Below are 17,681 nucleotides of genomic sequence, written 5' to 3'. Positions count from 1 at the left end.
TGGTTCACGAATGTCCCTTTCGGGGAAGGGAATCTGCCGTCCTTTACCCGGCCTGGCCTTCCCGAGGCTCCAGTGCCAGAACTTAGAAGCAGGAGCGGACTCTTCGGCCCCGTCAAGCCTGCTCCGCCATTCCAGACGATCACATGGCTGATGTCGGCCTTCAACTCCACTTTCCTGCCCCTCCCACCCTTCCCCCTCAATGGTCCCCTCTGGCAGCTAAAAACCTGTCCGTCCCGCCCTCGAATGTCTTCAACGATGGGTCATCCCCCCCCCGGTATTTTAGGTCCCCCGACCAGCGGGAACAGTCTCTCAGCGTCCCGCCCTGTCGAACCCACTTCAGAAACCTGTAGGTTTCAACGAGATCACCTCTCGTTCTTCTCAACTCCATCCTGTACCTGGCCCAATTTATTCAGCCTCTCATCACACGTACGCGCGCACGTTACGACTCAGGAGCAGGAGTCGGCCGCTCGGCCCTTCGAGCCTGCTCCGCCATTCGATGAGATTGTAACCTCAGCCCCACATTCCCGTCGACCCCCTCCCCTCCACCCCGATATCCTTTCACCCCCCTTGTTAATCGAGAATCTATCCCGCTCCGCCTCAAAAATATTCCAAGACTCCGCTCCCACCGCCTTTCGAGGAAGAGATTTCCAAAGACTCGCCGCCCTCTGAGAGAAAAAATTTCTCCTCGTCTCCGTCCTAAGTGGGCGACCCCCTTATTTTTAAACAGTGACCCCCCCGCCTTGTTCTAGATTCTCCCACAAGAGGAAACATCCTCTCCACATCCACCCCGTCAAGAACCCCTCAGGATCTTATAGGTTTCAATCAAATCACCTCTTACTCTCCTAAACTCCAGCGGATACAAGCCCAGCCTGTCCAACCTCTCCTCATAAGACAAACCCACTCATTCCAGGTATTAGTCTAGTGTTCTCTGAACTGCTTCCAATGCATTTACATCCTTCCTTAAATAAGGAGACTAATACTGTACATTGTACTCCAGATGTTGGTCTCACCAGCGCCCTGTACAACTGGAGCAAAACCTCCCTACTTTTATATTCAATTCCCCTCGCAATGAATGATAAGATTCTATTCGCTTTCCTGATTACCTGCTGTACCTGCATATTAACCTTTTGTGGTTCATGCACTAGGACACCTAGATCCCTCTGCACCTCAGAGCCCTGCAATCTCTCACCATTTGGATAATATGCTTCTCTCTTATTCTTCCTGCCAAAGTGGACAATCTCACATTTTACCCACCCACATGATACTCCCATTTGCCAGATCTTCGCCCACTCACTTAACCTATCTGTGTCACTTTGTAGCCTCCTTATGCTGTCTTCACATCTTATTTTCCTACCTATCTTTGTGACATCAGCACAAATTTAGCAACCATACCTTCGGTCCCTTCATCCAAGTCATTTATATAAATTATAAACAGTTGAGGTCCCAACGCTGACCCTTGTGGCACACCACTCGTTACATCATGCCAACCAGAAAAAGACCCATTTATGCCTACTCTGGGTTTCCTGTTAGCCAGCCAATCTTCTATCCATGCCAATAAGTTACCCCCGACGCCATGAGCTTTTATTTTTTTGCAACAACCTTTGTTGTGGCACCTTATCGAATGCCTTCTGGACATCGAACCGGTTCCCCTTTATCCACAGCACATCTTACTCCTTCGAAGAACTCTAATAAATTGGTTAAACGTGGTTTCCCTTTCACAGAGTCATGTTGACTCTGTCCGATTACCATGAATATTTCGAAGTGCCCTGCCATAACATCTTTAAGAATAGCTTCTAACATTTTCCCTATGACGGATGTTAAGCTAACTGGGCGGTAGTTTCTGCTTCCTGTCTCCCTCCCTTTTTGAATAGAGGAGTTACATTTGCTACTTTCCAATCTAACGGAACCTTCCCCGAACCTCGTGAATTTTGGAAAATTAAAACCAGAGCATCAACTATCTCATTAGCCACTTCTTTCAAGACCCTAGGATGAAGTCCATCAGGACCCGGGCACTTGTCAGCCCTCAGCTCCAACAATTTGCTCAGGACCACTTTCCCGGTGATTTGTAATTTTCCTGAGTTCCTCCCTCCCTTCCATTTCTTGATTAACAGTTATTTCTGGGATGTTACTTGTATCCTCTATAGTGAAGACTGATGCAAAATACCTGTTCACTTCATCTGCCATCCATTTATCTCCCATTATTAATTCCCCAGACTCACTTTCTATAGGACCAATGCTCACTTTGTTAATTCTTTTCTTTTTAAAATATCTATAGAAACTCTTATTTACCTGTCTTTATATTACTGGTTAGTTTTCTCTCACACTCTAATTTTTCCCTCCGTATTAATCATTTAGTCATTCTTTGCTGTTTTTTTTATACTTTGTCTGGTCTTCTGACCTGCCACCTATCTTTGTGCAGTTATATGCTTTTTTTTTAACTTTGATACTATCTTTGACTTTTTTAGTTAACCACAGATGGTAGGCCCTCTCCTTGGAATTCTTCTTCTTTCTCGTTGGAATATATCTATTCTGTGCACCCTGAAATACCCCTTTAAACGTCAGCCACTGCACCTCTATCGACCTATCCCTTAACCACATTTGCTAGTTCACTTTAGCTAGCTCTGCTTTTATGCCCTCATATTTGCCCTTATTTAAGTTTAAAATACAATTATTAGACCCACTCTTCTCTCCCTCAAACTGAATGTACAATTCAATCATGTTATGATCGCTGGTACCTTACCTTGGGACCGTTTCACTAGGAGGTCATCAATGAACTCTTAACTCGTTGCACAATACCAGGTCTAGTACAGCCTGCTTTCTGGTTGGCTCCAGAACCGAGAAAGTTCTGAGAAACTATCCTGAAAACATTCTATGAACTCCCCGTCGAGGCTACCTTTGTCCATCTGATTTTTCTAGTGTACATGTCGATTAAAATTCCCCATGATTAGCTTTCTGACGAGCTCCTGTTATTATTTCCCCCATACTGTGTCCTACCCTGTGGTTACTGTTAGGGGGGCCTGTACGTCACTCCCACAAGTGACTTCCTGCCTTTATCGTTTCTCATCTCTATCCAAAACCACTTCCACATCCTGGTTCCCTGAACTAAGGCCATCCCTCTCTATTGTGCTAATACCACCGTTAACTGACAGAGCCACCCCTCCACCTTTTCCTAGCTTCTCATCCTTCCCAAGTGTCACGTACCCTTCAAAATTCAGGTCCCAATATGCCATCCTGCAGCCATATCTCTCGAATGGCTACCAGGCCGTACTTATTTATTTCTAGTTGTGCTATCAGTCCCTCCATTTTGTTTTGAATGCTATGTGCATTCAGATACCGAGCCTTTAGTTTTGTCCTTTTATTATTTTGGTAACCTCTAGCCTTATCTTTTGATTTAGTCTTAGATTTGTTCTCTCTGGCAACTTCCTGTTTATAAGTTCGCACATTAATACCTCTCTCTCTTGCCGTGTCTCCACTCTTTACTCTATTTGACCCTTTGCCCGCCCCCCACTATTCAGTTTAAAATCCTCTCTAGTTCCTGAGTTTTGTGGCTCACTAGAAAAACTGGTCCCAGTACGGTGCGGGTGTAGACCGTCCCGGCGGTATTGCCCCCATTTCCCCCAGTGCTGGTGCCAATGCCCCAAAACTGGAACCCACTCCCCCCACACACAAGTCTTTGAGCCACGCACTCATCTCTATAATTTTATGTACCCTACGCCAATTTGCGCATGGCTAATTCAGAGATTATTACCTTTTGAGGTTCTACTTTTTAATTTAGTGCCTAGCTCCTCATGCTGTTTATGCAGAACCTATTTCCTAGTTTTATCTCTACTCGGGGAACTAGAGAGGATTTTAGACTGAATAGTGGGGGCAAAGGATCAAATCTGGGCAGGGACAAGGCAAGAGAGAGAGGTATTAATGCGGGAACTTATAAACAGAAAGGGACAGAGAGAACAAATCTAAGACTAAATCAACAGATAAGCCCAGAGGTTACCAAAATAATATAAGGACAAAACTAAAGGCTCAGTATCTTTGGTACCTACATGGACTGCGGCTGGATCCTCCCCGCTCCCACTGTAATTTCCTCTCCAGCCCTCAGCAGACGTCCGAGCCCTGGCGCTGGGCAGGCAACGCGGCCGCCTGGACTCTCGCTCTTTGCTGCAGGGTACAGCGCCAATCCCCCTTGCTATTCTGCCCCCCTACTACCACTACATTCACAGAATCACAGAATCTCACAGTGCAGAAAAGGCCCTTCGGCCCATCGAGTCTGCATCGACACGTGAGAAACACCTGACCTACCTTCCTAATCCCATTGACCAGCGCTCGACCCCTAGCCTTGAATGTTAGGACATGCCGAGTGCTCATCCAGGTACTTTTTAAAGTATGTGAGGCAACCCGCCTCCACCACCCTCCCAGGCAGCGCATTCCAGACCCTCACCACCCTCTGGGTAAAAGAAGTTTTTCCTCACATCCCCCCTAAACCTTCTGCCCCTCACCTTGAACTTGTGTCCCCTTGTGACTGACCCTTCAACTAAGGGGAACAGCTGCTCCCTATCCACCCTGTCCATACCCCTCAATCTTGTACACCTCGATCAGGTCGCTTCCCTCAGTCTTCTCTGCTCCAGTGAAAACAACCCAAGTCTATCCAACCTCTCTTCATAACTTAAATGTTTCATCCCAGGCAACATCCTGTTGAATCTCCTCTGCACCCCCTCCAATGCAATCACATCCTTCCTATAATGTGGCGACCAGAACTGCACACAGTACTCCAGCTGTGGCCTCACCAAGGTTCTATACAACTCCAACATGACCTCCCTATTTTTGTAATCTATGCCTCGATTGATAAAGGCAAGTGTCCCATATGCCTTTTTCACTACCCCACTAACATGCCCCTCCGCCTTCAGAGATCTATGGACACACACGCCAAGGTCCCTTTGTTCCTCAGAACTTCCTAGTGCCATGCCGTTCATTGAATACTTCCTTGTCAAATTACTGCTTCCAAAGTGTATCACCTCTCACTTTTCAGGGTTAAATTCCATCTGCCACTTATCTGCCCATTTGACCATCCCGTCTATATCTTCCTGTAGCCCAAGACACTCAACCTCATTGTTAACCAGCCGGCCAATGTTTGTGTCATTCGCGAACTTACTAATCCTACGCCCCACATAGTCATCTATGTCATTTATATAAATGATGGATAATAGGGGTCCCAGCACAGATCCCTGTGGTACGCCACTGGACACTGGCTTCCAGTCACTAAAGCATCCTTCTGTCATCACCCTCTGCCTCCTACAACTAAGCTTTTGCTTCCCCCACTTGAAAGGCTTCTTGTACCATGGTGCCATGGCCAGTTAGCTCATCCACCCTGCAGCCCCTACTCATATCCAAACAAGCTGTGAGAACCTCAAACGCGCACCCCCCACCCCCTCCACATTGGACAATTGCAGAGGCTAAGGCTCCTGCACTGCTGCCCTCTGGGTCCCCTAACCAGCCTCACTTGCAGTCACACCCTCCTGTCCCTGACCACTGACCAAATCTGAAGACCCTATCCTAAGGGGTGTGACTTGCCCCTTGGTACAAAGCATCCGGGTAGCTTTCCCTTGTCCCTGATGTGCTGTAGTGTCTGCAGTTCGGCCTCCAGCTCAATGAATCTTGAGCTGAAGTTCCTGGAGCCGCAAAACTTAGAGCAAGCATGTTTGTCCTGCATCACACTGGCCTCCAGGAGCACCCACATGCTGCAGCCATGACATGTCACCTGTCCTGCCGTCCTTAAACTCTTTTGAGTTATCAACAGTCACAGCTTGCAACTCTTTTGAGTACAATCACAGTTCTTGGTTTCCGGGAGTGGGACATGAACCCACAACCCTCTGATTTAAAGGCGAGGGTGCTATGAACTGAGCCACACGTCCTTAATGTGATTTAATTAACTACTTAGCTATATTACTTAATTGTTCACCTTTTTTTATGTATCTTGTTAACCTTACCACCTGTTCCTGTACTATTTTAAACCTTTAAAATAGAATAGATGTTAACCAATTACTAGTTGTTCACCAAACAGCTAGCCCCTTTCCCTGTAGTAGAGTAAGAACTAATTCTTTACAGGGCAAAAAAGTCAGAAAAGGCAGAAATTAAGGAAGACCTCCTACCCCTCCTCCCCGAACTCCCCCACTCACCAAACTCCCAGGCATGCACTCGGCTGCACTCGTTGTAGGACAGCCAATGTGGTCGACTGTTACCTGCCCCTTGGTCGAAATGGCCGACCAAGACACTGGGATCGAGGGGCAATTAAGGGGCGGGCGGGAAACGCTGGGGCCTCGCCGGCGACGCCCACATCCCAGGAAAGAATAAAGGACGGGAGGAGAATGTCTCCTGGCCCAACGTTTCATCCCTCGGCCCGAGCGATTGGAAAAAGAGCTCGGATGACGGGCTCCGCTGTACTGTGGGATCTTTCTGTGTGCAGATAGGCTGATGCACTTTGCGACGTTGCCACGGTGCCGCCATTTTGGAAAGAGAGAGAGCACCCATGGGGTGTCACAGCCCAGCTGGACACCCCCTTCGCTCCGTGACAGGGGACTATCCCCGTGACAGCGAGGATTTTACGGATTTTCCGCCAGATTTGCTGAGGTTATGCTTCCCGGCGGATTTTGTAGCTGGAATTCCCCGCTCCTGTTTTCCTTTTAACATGTTTTTTGTGTTTTTTCTCTCTCTCTCTCTCTTTCCCCCACCCCCCCTCTCCTTCTGCCGTTTTTCTCTCTGTCCCTCCCCTCGGCCCCAACCCTGCCCCCTCCCCTTGCCCCCCCCCCCCGCCTCCCCTCCCCTCGGACCCCTCCCGCCTCCCCTCCCCTCGGACCCCTCCCGCCTCCCCTCCCCTCGGACCCCTCCCGCCTCCCCTCCCCTCGGACCCCTCCCGCCTCCCCTCCCCTCGGACCCCTCCCGCCTCCCCTCCCCTCGGACCCCTCCCGCCTCCCCTCCCCTCGGACCCCTCCCGCCTCCCCTCCCCTCGGACCCCTCCCGCCTCCCCTCCCCTCGGACCCCTCCCGCCTCCCCTCCCCTCGGACCCCTCCCGCCTCCCCTCCCCTCGGACCCCTCCCGCCTCCCCTCCCCTCGGACCCCTCCCGCCTCCCCTCCCCTCGACCCCCCCCAACGTCTCGTGCAGTAACGGCGCACTGGTTCCCATGGGCCCTGTGACGGAGACCGGGGTGGAGAACCAGAATGGCTACACCCTGAACTACAACGAGTACGTGGTCTACAATCCGACGCAGGTCCACATGAGATACCTGCTCAAGGTCCGGTTTAACTTCGCCTCGCTGTGGTGAGCAACCACCTGCGGCGCGACAGGCAGCACAGCAACAAAAACAACTCGCATTCGTTTGGCACCTTTTAAAAGCGAAACAGCCCCCCCTCCCCCCCAAGTGCCTTCACAAGATTGTTACCGAGCAGAACAAGACACCAGGCCGGGCAGAGGAGCCCCTCGGACAGCCGAGCGAAAGCTGGGTGGAGGGGGGTGGGTGGCGGGCATAGGTCTTAAGGAGAGTCTTAAAGGAGGTGGGCTGGTGGGTGGGGGTTGGAGGAATTGGAAAACAAGAATGGGTGTTTGAAGATTGAGGCATGAACCTGGCTGGGAGGCGGTCAGGGAGCGTGAGGTGTGGTGGCGGGGGTCGGGTGTGGGGTTTGTTGCGAGGTAAGGGGATGTGCAGGCAGCAGAGGTCCGGAGGAACGCTAGTTTCCCGGCTGTGGTTTATACCGCTCGCCCGATTAACATGGCACGTAAACATCACTGCGATGTTGTGACCCCCTGCAAGAGGACTTGCTCTCTTCCTCCGCGCCACCCCCCCAACAACCCACGCTGGAGTTCTGTACTTTTGGAGGACATCCTGTGATGTTATAACCCCTGCAAGAAGACTTCCTCTTCCCTCAACCCACGTTGGTGTCCTGTACTTTTGGAGGACATCCTCCGATGTTGTAAACCCTGCAAGAAGACTTCCCCAACCTCCCCAACCCACGCCGGAGTTCTGTACTTTTGGAGGACATCCTCCGATGTTATAACCCCTGCAAGAAGACTTCCTCTTCCTCCCCAACCCGTGCCGGTGTTCTGTACTTTTGGAGGACATCTTGTAATGTTATAACCCCTGCAAGAAAACTTCCTCTTCCTCCCCAACCCACGCCGGCGTTCTGTACTTTTGGAGGACATCCTGTGATGTTATAACCCCTGCAAGAAGACTTCCTCTTCCCTCAACCCACGTCGGTGTTCTGTACTTTTGGAGGACATCCTCCGATGTTATAACCCCTGCAAGAAGACTTCCCCAACCTCCCCAACCCACGCTGGAGTTCTGTACTTTTGGAGGACATCCTGTGATGTTATAACCCCTGCAAGAAGACTTCCTCTTCCCTCAACCCACGTCGGTGTTCTGTACTTTTGGAGGACATCCTCCGATGTTATAACCCCTGCAAGAAGACTTCCTCTTCCTCCCCAACCCGCGCCGGTGTTCTGTACTTTTGGAGGACATCAACCTAAATTTTAAAAAAACGGGGGAGGGGGCCTAAACATATTCCAGGCTTCCACCTTCAGGAAGAATTGGCATTCGGAAAACCCACTCACCACGTTCTTTCTGTACTCCCCTCCGGCTCCCGTCACTGTGGGCGCCATTGTGGGACTGGCTTCTTTGCCTCCTGTTCACTCTGGATCCAAACGGACGCCAGGAGTTCCACGGCTGCCATTGGAAGAAGAGCTGGGGGTGGGGGGGGGGTGGGGGTGGTGGTGGAGGGAGGCGTCCTGGGGGCCCCGGTATTTACCCCTTGGCCGGCGTGACCAAAGCCGGGACCGTGTTTGGTGGTGCAAATGGGGTCGCCGTGGCGACACCATCGGTTGCGAGGAGCTTTGTTGGCGGGGGGGCGGGTGAGAGGGTCGGGGGTGGGAGGCGTCTCGAGGCTGCGAAAGGTGCTACGTGAATGCAAGTCTCCCCTCTGGGCGGCGTGTAGCTCTCTCAGGTACACCTGAGGGACACCCCTGCAGGAGGTGGAGGGGAGGGTGGTGGTTGTCGTGGGGAGAGGGTGGGGGGGATGGTGAAGGGTGTGGGCAGGTGGCGCGACGAGGGTTGCCCACCCTCCAGGATCGACCTGGGCTCTTGGGGAACTGAGGGTCAATCTCCGGCTCGCAGCCACGCGCCCAACCCCGGCCAGAAATCGTCGGGACGTTTACAAAAGGTGGTTTGTTTTTGTTTCGTGTGTGACATTTTCTTTGAACTTATTTTCAATATTTTTTGTATGTCTGGTTGAAAAAGGGGGCTTCGGGGGGGTGGGTGGGGAGCGGAAACGGCCGACAGTCGAGCAGCATCCGATTGGGAACGCGTCGTTTTTTTTTGCCACCGATTGGGCGTTTAACGATGTAGATGATGTGGACGATTCAAGGTTACAAGCTTCAAGTGGTGTGTCTGACGCGATGTCCGGCGGCTGCTGGATACCCTTTACGCTCCGTACTCTTCAGCAGATTAAAAAAACCGCAGCATTTTGATTAAAAGGTCTTGACAATTTTTAAAAAGTGGCTTTGTGTGCTCTGAGTAATTGTACCGTCCAGTCTGAGTGTGAGGGGAGAGTGAGAGAGCACCGTCCAATCGGAGTGCGGGGAGAGAGGGAGAGAGAGACAGCACCGTCCAATCGGAGTGCGGGGAGAGAGAGAGAGAGAGACAGCACCGTCCAATCGGAGTGCGGGGAGAGAGTGAGAGCACCGTCCAATTGGAGTGCGGGGAGAGAGAGAGAGAGACAGCACCGTCCAATCGGAGTGCGGGGAGAGAGAGAGAGAGAGCACCGTCCAATCAGAGTGCGGGGAGAGAGAGAGAGCACCGTCCAATCGGAGTGCGGGGAGAGAGAGAGAGAGAGAGCACCGTCCAATCAGAGTGCGGGGAGAGAGAGAGAGCACCGTCCAATCAGAGTGCGGGGAGAGAGAGAGAGCACCGTCCAATCGGAGTGCGGGGAGAGAGAGAGAGAGAGAGCACCGTCCAATCAGAGTGCGGGGAGAGAGAGTGAGCACAGTCCAATCAGCGTGCAGGGAGAGAGAAAGAGTGCGCAGTCAAATTGGAGCGTGGGGAGAGAGAGAGAGAGTGAGGACCGTCCGATCGGAGCGTGGGGAGAGAGAAAGAGTGAGCACCATCCAATCAGAGCGCGGGGAGAGAGAGAGAGAGAGAGAGTGCGGACCGTCCAATCGGAGCACGGGGAGAGAGAAAGAGTCAGCACCGTCCAATCGGAGCGCGGGGAGAGAGAAAGAGTGAGCACCGTCCAATCGGAGCGCGGGGAGAGAGAACGCCGTCCAATCAGAGCACGAGGAGAGTGACCGAGCCACCCAATCGGTGCTTGTGTTGCGGGAGTGTGGTGGGCATGAGCTGAGCACAGATTGGCTCCTGCCAGTTGTCACGTGGACTTATCCTGCCCACTCTCCCTTCCCCGGCGGCACTCGGGACTCTGGCGTAACCCGAGGGGACGTTGGGCAGCCCTAAACCCCGAGTCGGCGAAGAAACACTTGTCTCAGCTGTTCTGGATTTACAAAATACTTTATTAATAATAATAATACCAGGAGCACGACGCTCCTTTGGGTGTGCATGGGAGACGAGGTACAACCCATCGAGCGTCAACAGAAATTTCCAATGGGCAAGTGGATCCAACCCCGGAGGGTGAAGCGTAGGGCACGGTTGCAGGGGAACCGCATCTGAGGCGGGTGGCGGTGGGGGCAAGATCTTTCTATGGTGGGTTAGCGAGAGGATAACGTGAGAAGATCAGGCCCCCCACCCACCCACGTGCCTGCCGTATCTCGAGGTTCAGCCATCCCTCTCCTCTCTCTCTCTGCCCGCGCTCCACCCCAGCGCCCCTTCGAGAGCTAGCGGTCACTTCCGACGATCATCAGGATGTACAGGAAGATGTTGATGATGTCCAGGTAGAGGATCAGTGCGCTAAAGATGTACTCCTCGGGGCTCAGGCTGTAGCGATGCTTGGCCAGGATGAGCTGAATGTCGGCGGCCAGGAACTGCAAGACAGGACGAAGAAGTGGGCAAAGCTTCTCAGGGAGAGCTCCGTGCTGGGTCAGGCATGTGGACACCCACCCTGAGCTCCGGGCAGAAGGAATGAATGCTACCCTTCTCATGGGTAAGGGAATGGGGACGGTTAGTCTCTGCCTAACCCCGTGCTGTACCTGTCCTGGGAATGTTTGATGGGGATAGTGTAGAGGGAGCTTTACTCTGTATCTAACCCCGTGCTGTACCTGTCCTGGGAGTGTTTGATGGGGACAGTGTAGAGGGAGCTTTACTCTGTATCTAACCCCGTGCTGTCCCTGCCCTGGGAGTGTTTGATGTGGACGGTGTGGAGGGAGCTTTACTCTGTGTCTAACCCCGTGCTGTTCCTGTCCTGGGAGTGTTTGATGGGGACAGTGTAGAGGGAGCTATACTCTATATCTAACCCCGTGCTGTACCTGTCCTGGGAGTGTTTGATGGGGACGGTGTAGAGGGAGCTTTACTCTGTATCTAACCCCCTTGCTGTACCTGTCCTGGGAGTGTTTGATGGGGACGGTGTAGAGGGAGCTTTACTCTGTATCTAACCCCCGTGCTGTACCTGTCCTGGGAGTGTTTGATGGGGACAGTGTAGAGGGAGCTTTACTCTGTATCTAACCCCGTGCTGTACCTGTCCTGGGAGTGTTTGATGGGGACAGTGTAGAGGGAGCTTTACTCTGTATCTAACCCCGTGCTGTACCTGTCCTGGGAGTGTTTGATGGGGCACAGTGTAGAGGGAGATTTACTCTGTATCTAACCCTGTGCTTTAGCCCGAAACCTGCAAGTCCCGTCACCTTCTCAGTTGCTCGCTTGTCCCAGCAGCTGTCAGGAGACAGCGAGCAGGAGATCACTGCTTTGGCTTGGTCGGCCATCCCCTTCTTCCTACTTCCGACCCCTTTGCTCCTCCGCTTCCATCCCCAACTCTCTGAGATTGATGCCCGGGCAATCTCCCTGTCTTAGTAGCAGCTCGACTCTGCACCCTGGTGGGCATTAACCCACGGGGACAGGCGGCGAGTTCAACCTCCCCGTCTTCAGCAAAGACATGTGGGTCCGATGATGATTGCAGGATGCGGCGGGGTGGGTGGGGGTTGGTAGTCGGGGCGGGGAGGGGGGGAATTGGGGCTGGTGCTGGTGGAAGGGGCCGGGGTCTACTTACGACGGAGAAGAGCAGGGCTCCCAGTGAGCCGTAGACGATTTCCATTATGCGGCTGTAGAAGAAGATGCAGAAGAAGCCGAACATGAAGAGGACGATGGAGGAGACCAGGAGGAAGCCGTAGCACAGGGTGAAGTCGAACCGGGTCTGCGGAGACGGAAGGTGGGGAGAGACAGAGAGAGAAAGAGAGAGAGCGTGAGTGATGGGGCTATGGAGTCATCAGCCAGCGGCAGAGATGGGAGGTCTCCTCAGATACACGCATACCGGAGGAGAGACTGCTGAGCGAGTGCAACTTTGTTCACAGTGCAGGACGAGCCCCCAGATCGGGGCTTTCTAACCTGCGGGTCCCGACCTCCAGTGGGGGCACGAGATGGGGGAGCCCCGCGGCAGCGATGGGTGGAGCTCGGCCGCGAGGCACCGTTCAATCCTCGAGGGGGTTTCTTACCCCCCCCCCCCCTCTATTGGTGGGCCTGGATGAATGGACAGACCCTCGAGGTCAGGTTCCTGCTGCGAGAGGAAAGCTGCGGAATGGTAGGGTCAATTGCAGCTTCAACACTTGCCGCCGCACTCAACCTCGCGACCTGCTCGACAGCCTGAAAGGGGAACCCCACCCCCACACCCACCCTCACCGCCGCACTTGCTCCACAAGTGGTCACGAGGGGGTAAAGGGTCGGGTAGCACCACCCCAGATAGTGACCGGGAGCAGCCATCACTCTCAATGGAGACATCTCCCAGAAACAGGGAGTGACCAGGAGCAGCCATCACTCTCAATGGGGACATCTCCCAGAAAGAGGGAGTGACCAAGAGTAGCCATCACTCTCAATGGGGATATCTCCCAGAAACAGGAAGTGACCAGGAGCAGCCATTACCCTCAATGGGGACATCTCCCAGAAAGAGGGAGTGACCGAGAGTAGCCATCACTCTCAATGGGGATATCTCCCGGAAACAGGGAGTGACCGTGAGCAGCCATTGCTCTCAATGGGGATATCTCCCGGAAACAGGCAGTGACCGTGAGCAGCCATTACTCTCAATGGGGACGTCTCCCAGAAAGAGGGAGTGACCAGGAGCAGCCATCACTCTCAATGGGAACATCTCCCAGAAAGAGGGAGTGACCAGGAGCAGCCATTACTCTCAATGGGAACATCTCTCAGAAAGAGGGAGTGACCGAGAGCAGCCATTACCCCCCAATGGGGACATCTCGCAGAAAGAGAGGGAGTGACCGTGAGCAGCCATTACTCTCAATGGAGACATCTCCCAGAAAGAAGGAGTGACCAGGAGCAGCCATCACTCTCAATGGGAACATCTCCCAGAAAGAGAGGGAGTGACTGAGAGCAGCCATTACTCTCAATGGGAACATCTCCCGGAAAAAGAGGGAGTGACCGAGAGTAGTCGTTACCCTCAATGGGGACATCTGTCAGCGAGAGTGACCGAGAGTAGTCTTTACACTCAATGGGGACATCTCTCAGCGAGAGTGACTGAGAGTAGTTTTTACCCTCAATGGGGATATCTCTCAGTGAGAGTGACTGAGAGTAGTCATTACCCTCAATGGGGACATCTCTCAGTGAGAGTGACCGAGAGTAGTCTTTACCCTCAATGGGGACATCTCCCAGTGAGAGTGACTGAGAGTAGTCATTACCCTCAATGGGGACATCTCTCAGTGAGAGTGACTGAGAGTAGTCATTACCCTCAATGGGGACATCTCTGAGTGAGAGTGACGGAGAGTAGTCTTTACCCTCAATGGGGACATTTCAGTGAGAGTGACCGAGAGTAGCCATTACCCTCAATGGGGACATCTCTCAGTGAGAGTGACTGAGAGTAGTCTTTACCCTCAATGGGGACATCTCTCAGTGAGAATGACCGAGAGTAATCATTACCCTCAGTGGTGACATCTCTCAGTGAGAATGACCGAGAGTAGTCATTACCCTCAATGGTGACATCTCTCAGTGAGAATGACCGAGAGTAGTCATTACCCTCAATGGTGACATCTCTCAGTGAGAGTGACTGAGAGTAGTCTTTACCCTCAATGGGGACATCTCTCAGTGAGAATGACTGAGAGTAGTCATTACCCTCAATGGTGACATCTCTCAGTGAGAATGACCGAGAGTAGTCATTACCCTCAATGGTGACATCTCTCAGTGAGAATGACCGAGAGTAGTCATTACCCTCAATGGTGACATCTCTCAGTGAGAGTGACTGAGAGTAGTCATTACCCTCAATGGGGACATCTCTGAGTGAGAGTGACTGAGAGTAGTCATTACCCTCAATGGTGACATCTCTCAGTGAGAATGACCGAGAGTAGTCATTACCCTCAATGGTGACATCTCTGAGTGAGAGTGACCGAGAGTAGTCATTACCCTCAATGGGGACATCTCTGAGTGAGAGTGACTGAGAGTAGTCATTACCCTCAATGGTGACATCTCTCAGTGAGAATGACCGAGAGTAGTCATTACCCTCAATGGGGACATCTCTGAGTGAGAGTGACTGAGAGTAGTCATTACCCTCAATGGGGACATCTCTGAGTGAGAGTGACCGAGAGTAGTCATTACCCTCAATGGGGACATCTCTCAGCGAGAGTGACCGAGAGTAGTCATTACCCTCAATGGCATTTGACATTAAGGATAATGGAAACCATCGTCCTTCTGATTTTTAACCTCACCCTGTAGAATCTCCCAGGACGCAGATTGGTGCCACTACACCGGAGGGGAGATGGCACTGACTCCAGCTTTAGCTGTCTTATTCACTCCTTGGTTGTGAACGTCGCTGGGCCAGACCCAGCATTTGATGCCCCTCCCTAATTGCCCCCTCGAGAAGGTGGTGGGTGAGCCGCCTTCTCGAACCACTGTAGTCCGTGCGGTGTAGGTACACCCGCCGTGCTGTTGGGGAGGGAGTTCCCAGGATTTTGACCCGGCGACAGTGAAGGAGCCGTCGATATATTTCCAGGTCGGGACGGCGAGTGTGGGTCGGAGGGGGATCTTCCAGGTGGTGGTGTTCCCCGTGCGTCTGCTGCCCTTGGTCCTTCTAGCGGCCGTGGGTTTGGAAGGTGCTGTCGTGGATGGACTGTTGACTTCCCCACCCTTCCCATTGCACCCACCCCCCCCCCAACCCCCACCCAGCCTGACTTCTGCTCACCTGACTGGCAAAGAGGATGACTGCGAAGCAGACAGCCACTGTGGAGCCCAGAGCGATCATGACGGAGGAGGTGCTGTAGGTGGAGGCGATCACCCCGACCATGTAGGAGAGGCTGAGCGTCAGAATGGCCTGGCGGGTAGGAGAGAAGGGCAGAGGAGGGTGAGAAAAGGCAGCGGAGACCGGCGGCAGCTTCTGGCGGCTGGCGGTGGGCACGAGGCTCGGCTGGTCAGGCAAGGGGTCTCCTGCCCGCATCCTGCGCTCTTCCCCCTCACCCACTCCCACCCCACCGCACCCCAGCCCCAGGGAGTCCTCTGTACCAGTTGCCCATCGGAAACAAGCCCTCAAGCTTCGATCCCCAGCACTCGTCGTGGCAAATCCGGGAATGCTGCGGTACCGAAGGACCTGGGTGTCCTGGGGCATGAATCACAAAAAAGTCAGTACGCAGGTACAGCAAGCAACGAGGAGGGCGCATGGAGTGTCGGCCTTTATTGCAGGGGGGTGTGGAGCATAAAAGTCGGGAAGTCTTGCTACAACTGGACAGGGCGTTGGCGAGTCTGCAGCCGAAGTACTGCGTAGAGTTCTGGTCTCCTTACTTAAGGGGGGAACGTACTTGCGCTGGAAGCTGTTCAGAGAAGGTTCACTCGGCCGATTCCCGGGATGAAGTGGGGGGGTTTGTCTCATGGGGAAAGGTTGAGCAGGTTGGGCCGGTACCCATTGGAGTTCAGAAGAACGAGAGGTGATCTTATGGAAACAGGTAAGATCCTGAGGGTGGGGTGGGGTGGGTGCTTGACAGGGTGGATGCTGAGAGGATGTTTCCCCCCCTCGTGGGGTTGGAATCTAGCACTAATCTCCAAGTCAGCAGTCTCCCATTTAAGATGGAAGGGAAGGCTAGAATGGTTATCCTAGCACACTAGGAGGCCATTCAGTCCATCATGTCTGTGCTGGCTCTCTGAAGTAGAGAGTTCTTGAACCAGATGGGGTGTTTTTTTTACGACAATCGATGATGATTGTCACGGTCCCTGTGACTGAAACTGGCTTCCTAATTCCAATTCCAGATTTATGATTATGAATTTAAATCCCCCCCCCCCCCTCACTCCCCCACCGCCCCCGACCATCGTCCTCCACATTCTTCCTTTTCAGGTAGCAATCTGACTCCCTCTTGAATGCCCCCGATTGAACCTGCCTCCCCCGCACTCTCAGGCACCGCACTCCACATCCTAACCGCTCGCCGCCCAAATAGGTTTCTCCTCGCGTCTCCGATGATTCTTTTTGCCCGTCCCCCTCAAATCGGCGCCCCCTGGCTCTCCATCCTTCTGCCGACGGGAGCGGTTTTCCCCCCTATCAACTCTGCCCAGACCCCTCACAATTTTGAACGCCTCCATAAAACCTCCTCTCGACCTTCTCTGCGCCAAGATGAACAGCTCCCACTTCCCCCACTCACCCACCCACCCACGTCACTGAAGTTCCTCATCCCTTGGGGCCATCCTTATGAACGAGGAGCAATTTCTTTCTCTCTGAGGGGGGTCAGTCTGTGGGATTCTCTCCCCCCCAGAGAACAGCAGAGGCCGGGTCACTGAATATATCCGAGGCCGAGTTAGACAGAGTTTTGATCGACGAGGGGAGTCGAGGTTTATGGGGGGAGGGACAGGAGGGAGAGGGACAGGCAGGAAGGTGGAGTTGAGGTCACAGTCAGATCAGCCACGATCGCATCGAATGGGGGAACGAGTAGGCCCGAGGGGCCGAATGGCCTACTCCTGGCGCCTAATCTTTATGAGTTTAGACGGGATCGCACAGGAGAGAGTAGCGCCTGCTCTTGGTTTGTGTAAATCCATGTGGGAGTGGGGGGAGTTGAGGGGGTGGGAAGGGGGGGGTTTGGGAGGGGTTGAGGTGGTGGTGGGGTTGGGGGAGTGGAGGGGTTGAGGGGGTGTTGAGGGAGTGGAGGGGTTGAAGGGGGTGGAGGGGTTGAGGGGTGTGGAGGGGTGGAGGGGGTGGGGGTGTGGAGGAGGTGTTGAGGGAGTGTGGGTGTGGAGGAAGGGTTGAGGGGGTGCGGGGGTGGAGGAGGGGTTGAGGGGTGGGGGTCTGGAGGAGGTGTTGAGGGTGTGGGGGTCTGGAGGAGGGGTTGAGGGGGTGCGGGTCTGGAGGAGGGGTTGAGGGGGTGCGGGTCTGGAGGAGGGGGTGGGGGTCTGGAGGAGGAGTTGAGGGGGTGGGAGTCTGGAGGAGGGGTTGAGGAGGTGGGGGTCTGGAGGAGGGATTGAGGTGGTGGGGGTCTGGAGGAGGGATTGAGGGGGTGGGGGTCTGGAGGAGGGATTGAGGGGGTGGGGGTCTGGAGGAGGGGCTGAGGGGGTGGGGGTCTGGAGAAGGGGTTGAGG

The 17,681-nt window shown here is 53.6% G+C and overlaps 2 protein-coding genes across 2 annotated transcripts in view; one reads left to right on the top strand and one right to left on the bottom strand.

The window, feature by feature from the left end:
* parp2 (poly (ADP-ribose) polymerase 2) overlaps positions 1-7,373 on the top strand; it is a gene marked incomplete at its 5' end in the record, with an annotated part of 28,614 nt that extends 21,241 nt beyond the window's left edge. Inside the window, one exon of the mRNA XM_078537615.1 lies at positions 7,154-7,373. Within this exon, the coding sequence (XP_078393741.1) occupies positions 7,154-7,313 (160 nt within the window). The remainder of the gene's footprint in view (positions 1-7,153) is intronic.
* Positions 7,374-10,524: 3,151 nt separating this feature from the next.
* LOC144677546 (protein lifeguard 1-like) lies at positions 10,525-15,564 on the bottom strand. Its single transcript, XM_078537614.1, has 3 exons — positions 15,313-15,564; positions 12,187-12,330; positions 10,525-11,011 (listed from the first exon to the last, which is right to left on the bottom strand). The coding sequence occupies exons 1-3, from the start codon at positions 15,562-15,564 to the stop codon at positions 10,865-10,867; spliced, it is 543 nt and encodes a 180-aa protein (XP_078393740.1). The 3' UTR covers positions 10,525-10,864.
* Positions 15,565-17,681: the final 2,117 nt, after the last annotated feature.

Source organism: Cetorhinus maximus, unplaced genomic scaffold (assembly GCF_964194155.1).
Source record: "Cetorhinus maximus unplaced genomic scaffold, sCetMax3.hap1.1 HAP1_SCAFFOLD_2667, whole genome shotgun sequence".
Classification (NCBI taxonomy): Eukaryota; Metazoa; Chordata; class Chondrichthyes; order Lamniformes; family Cetorhinidae; genus Cetorhinus; species Cetorhinus maximus.
This window is presented reverse-complemented; position numbering and strand designations above follow the sequence as displayed.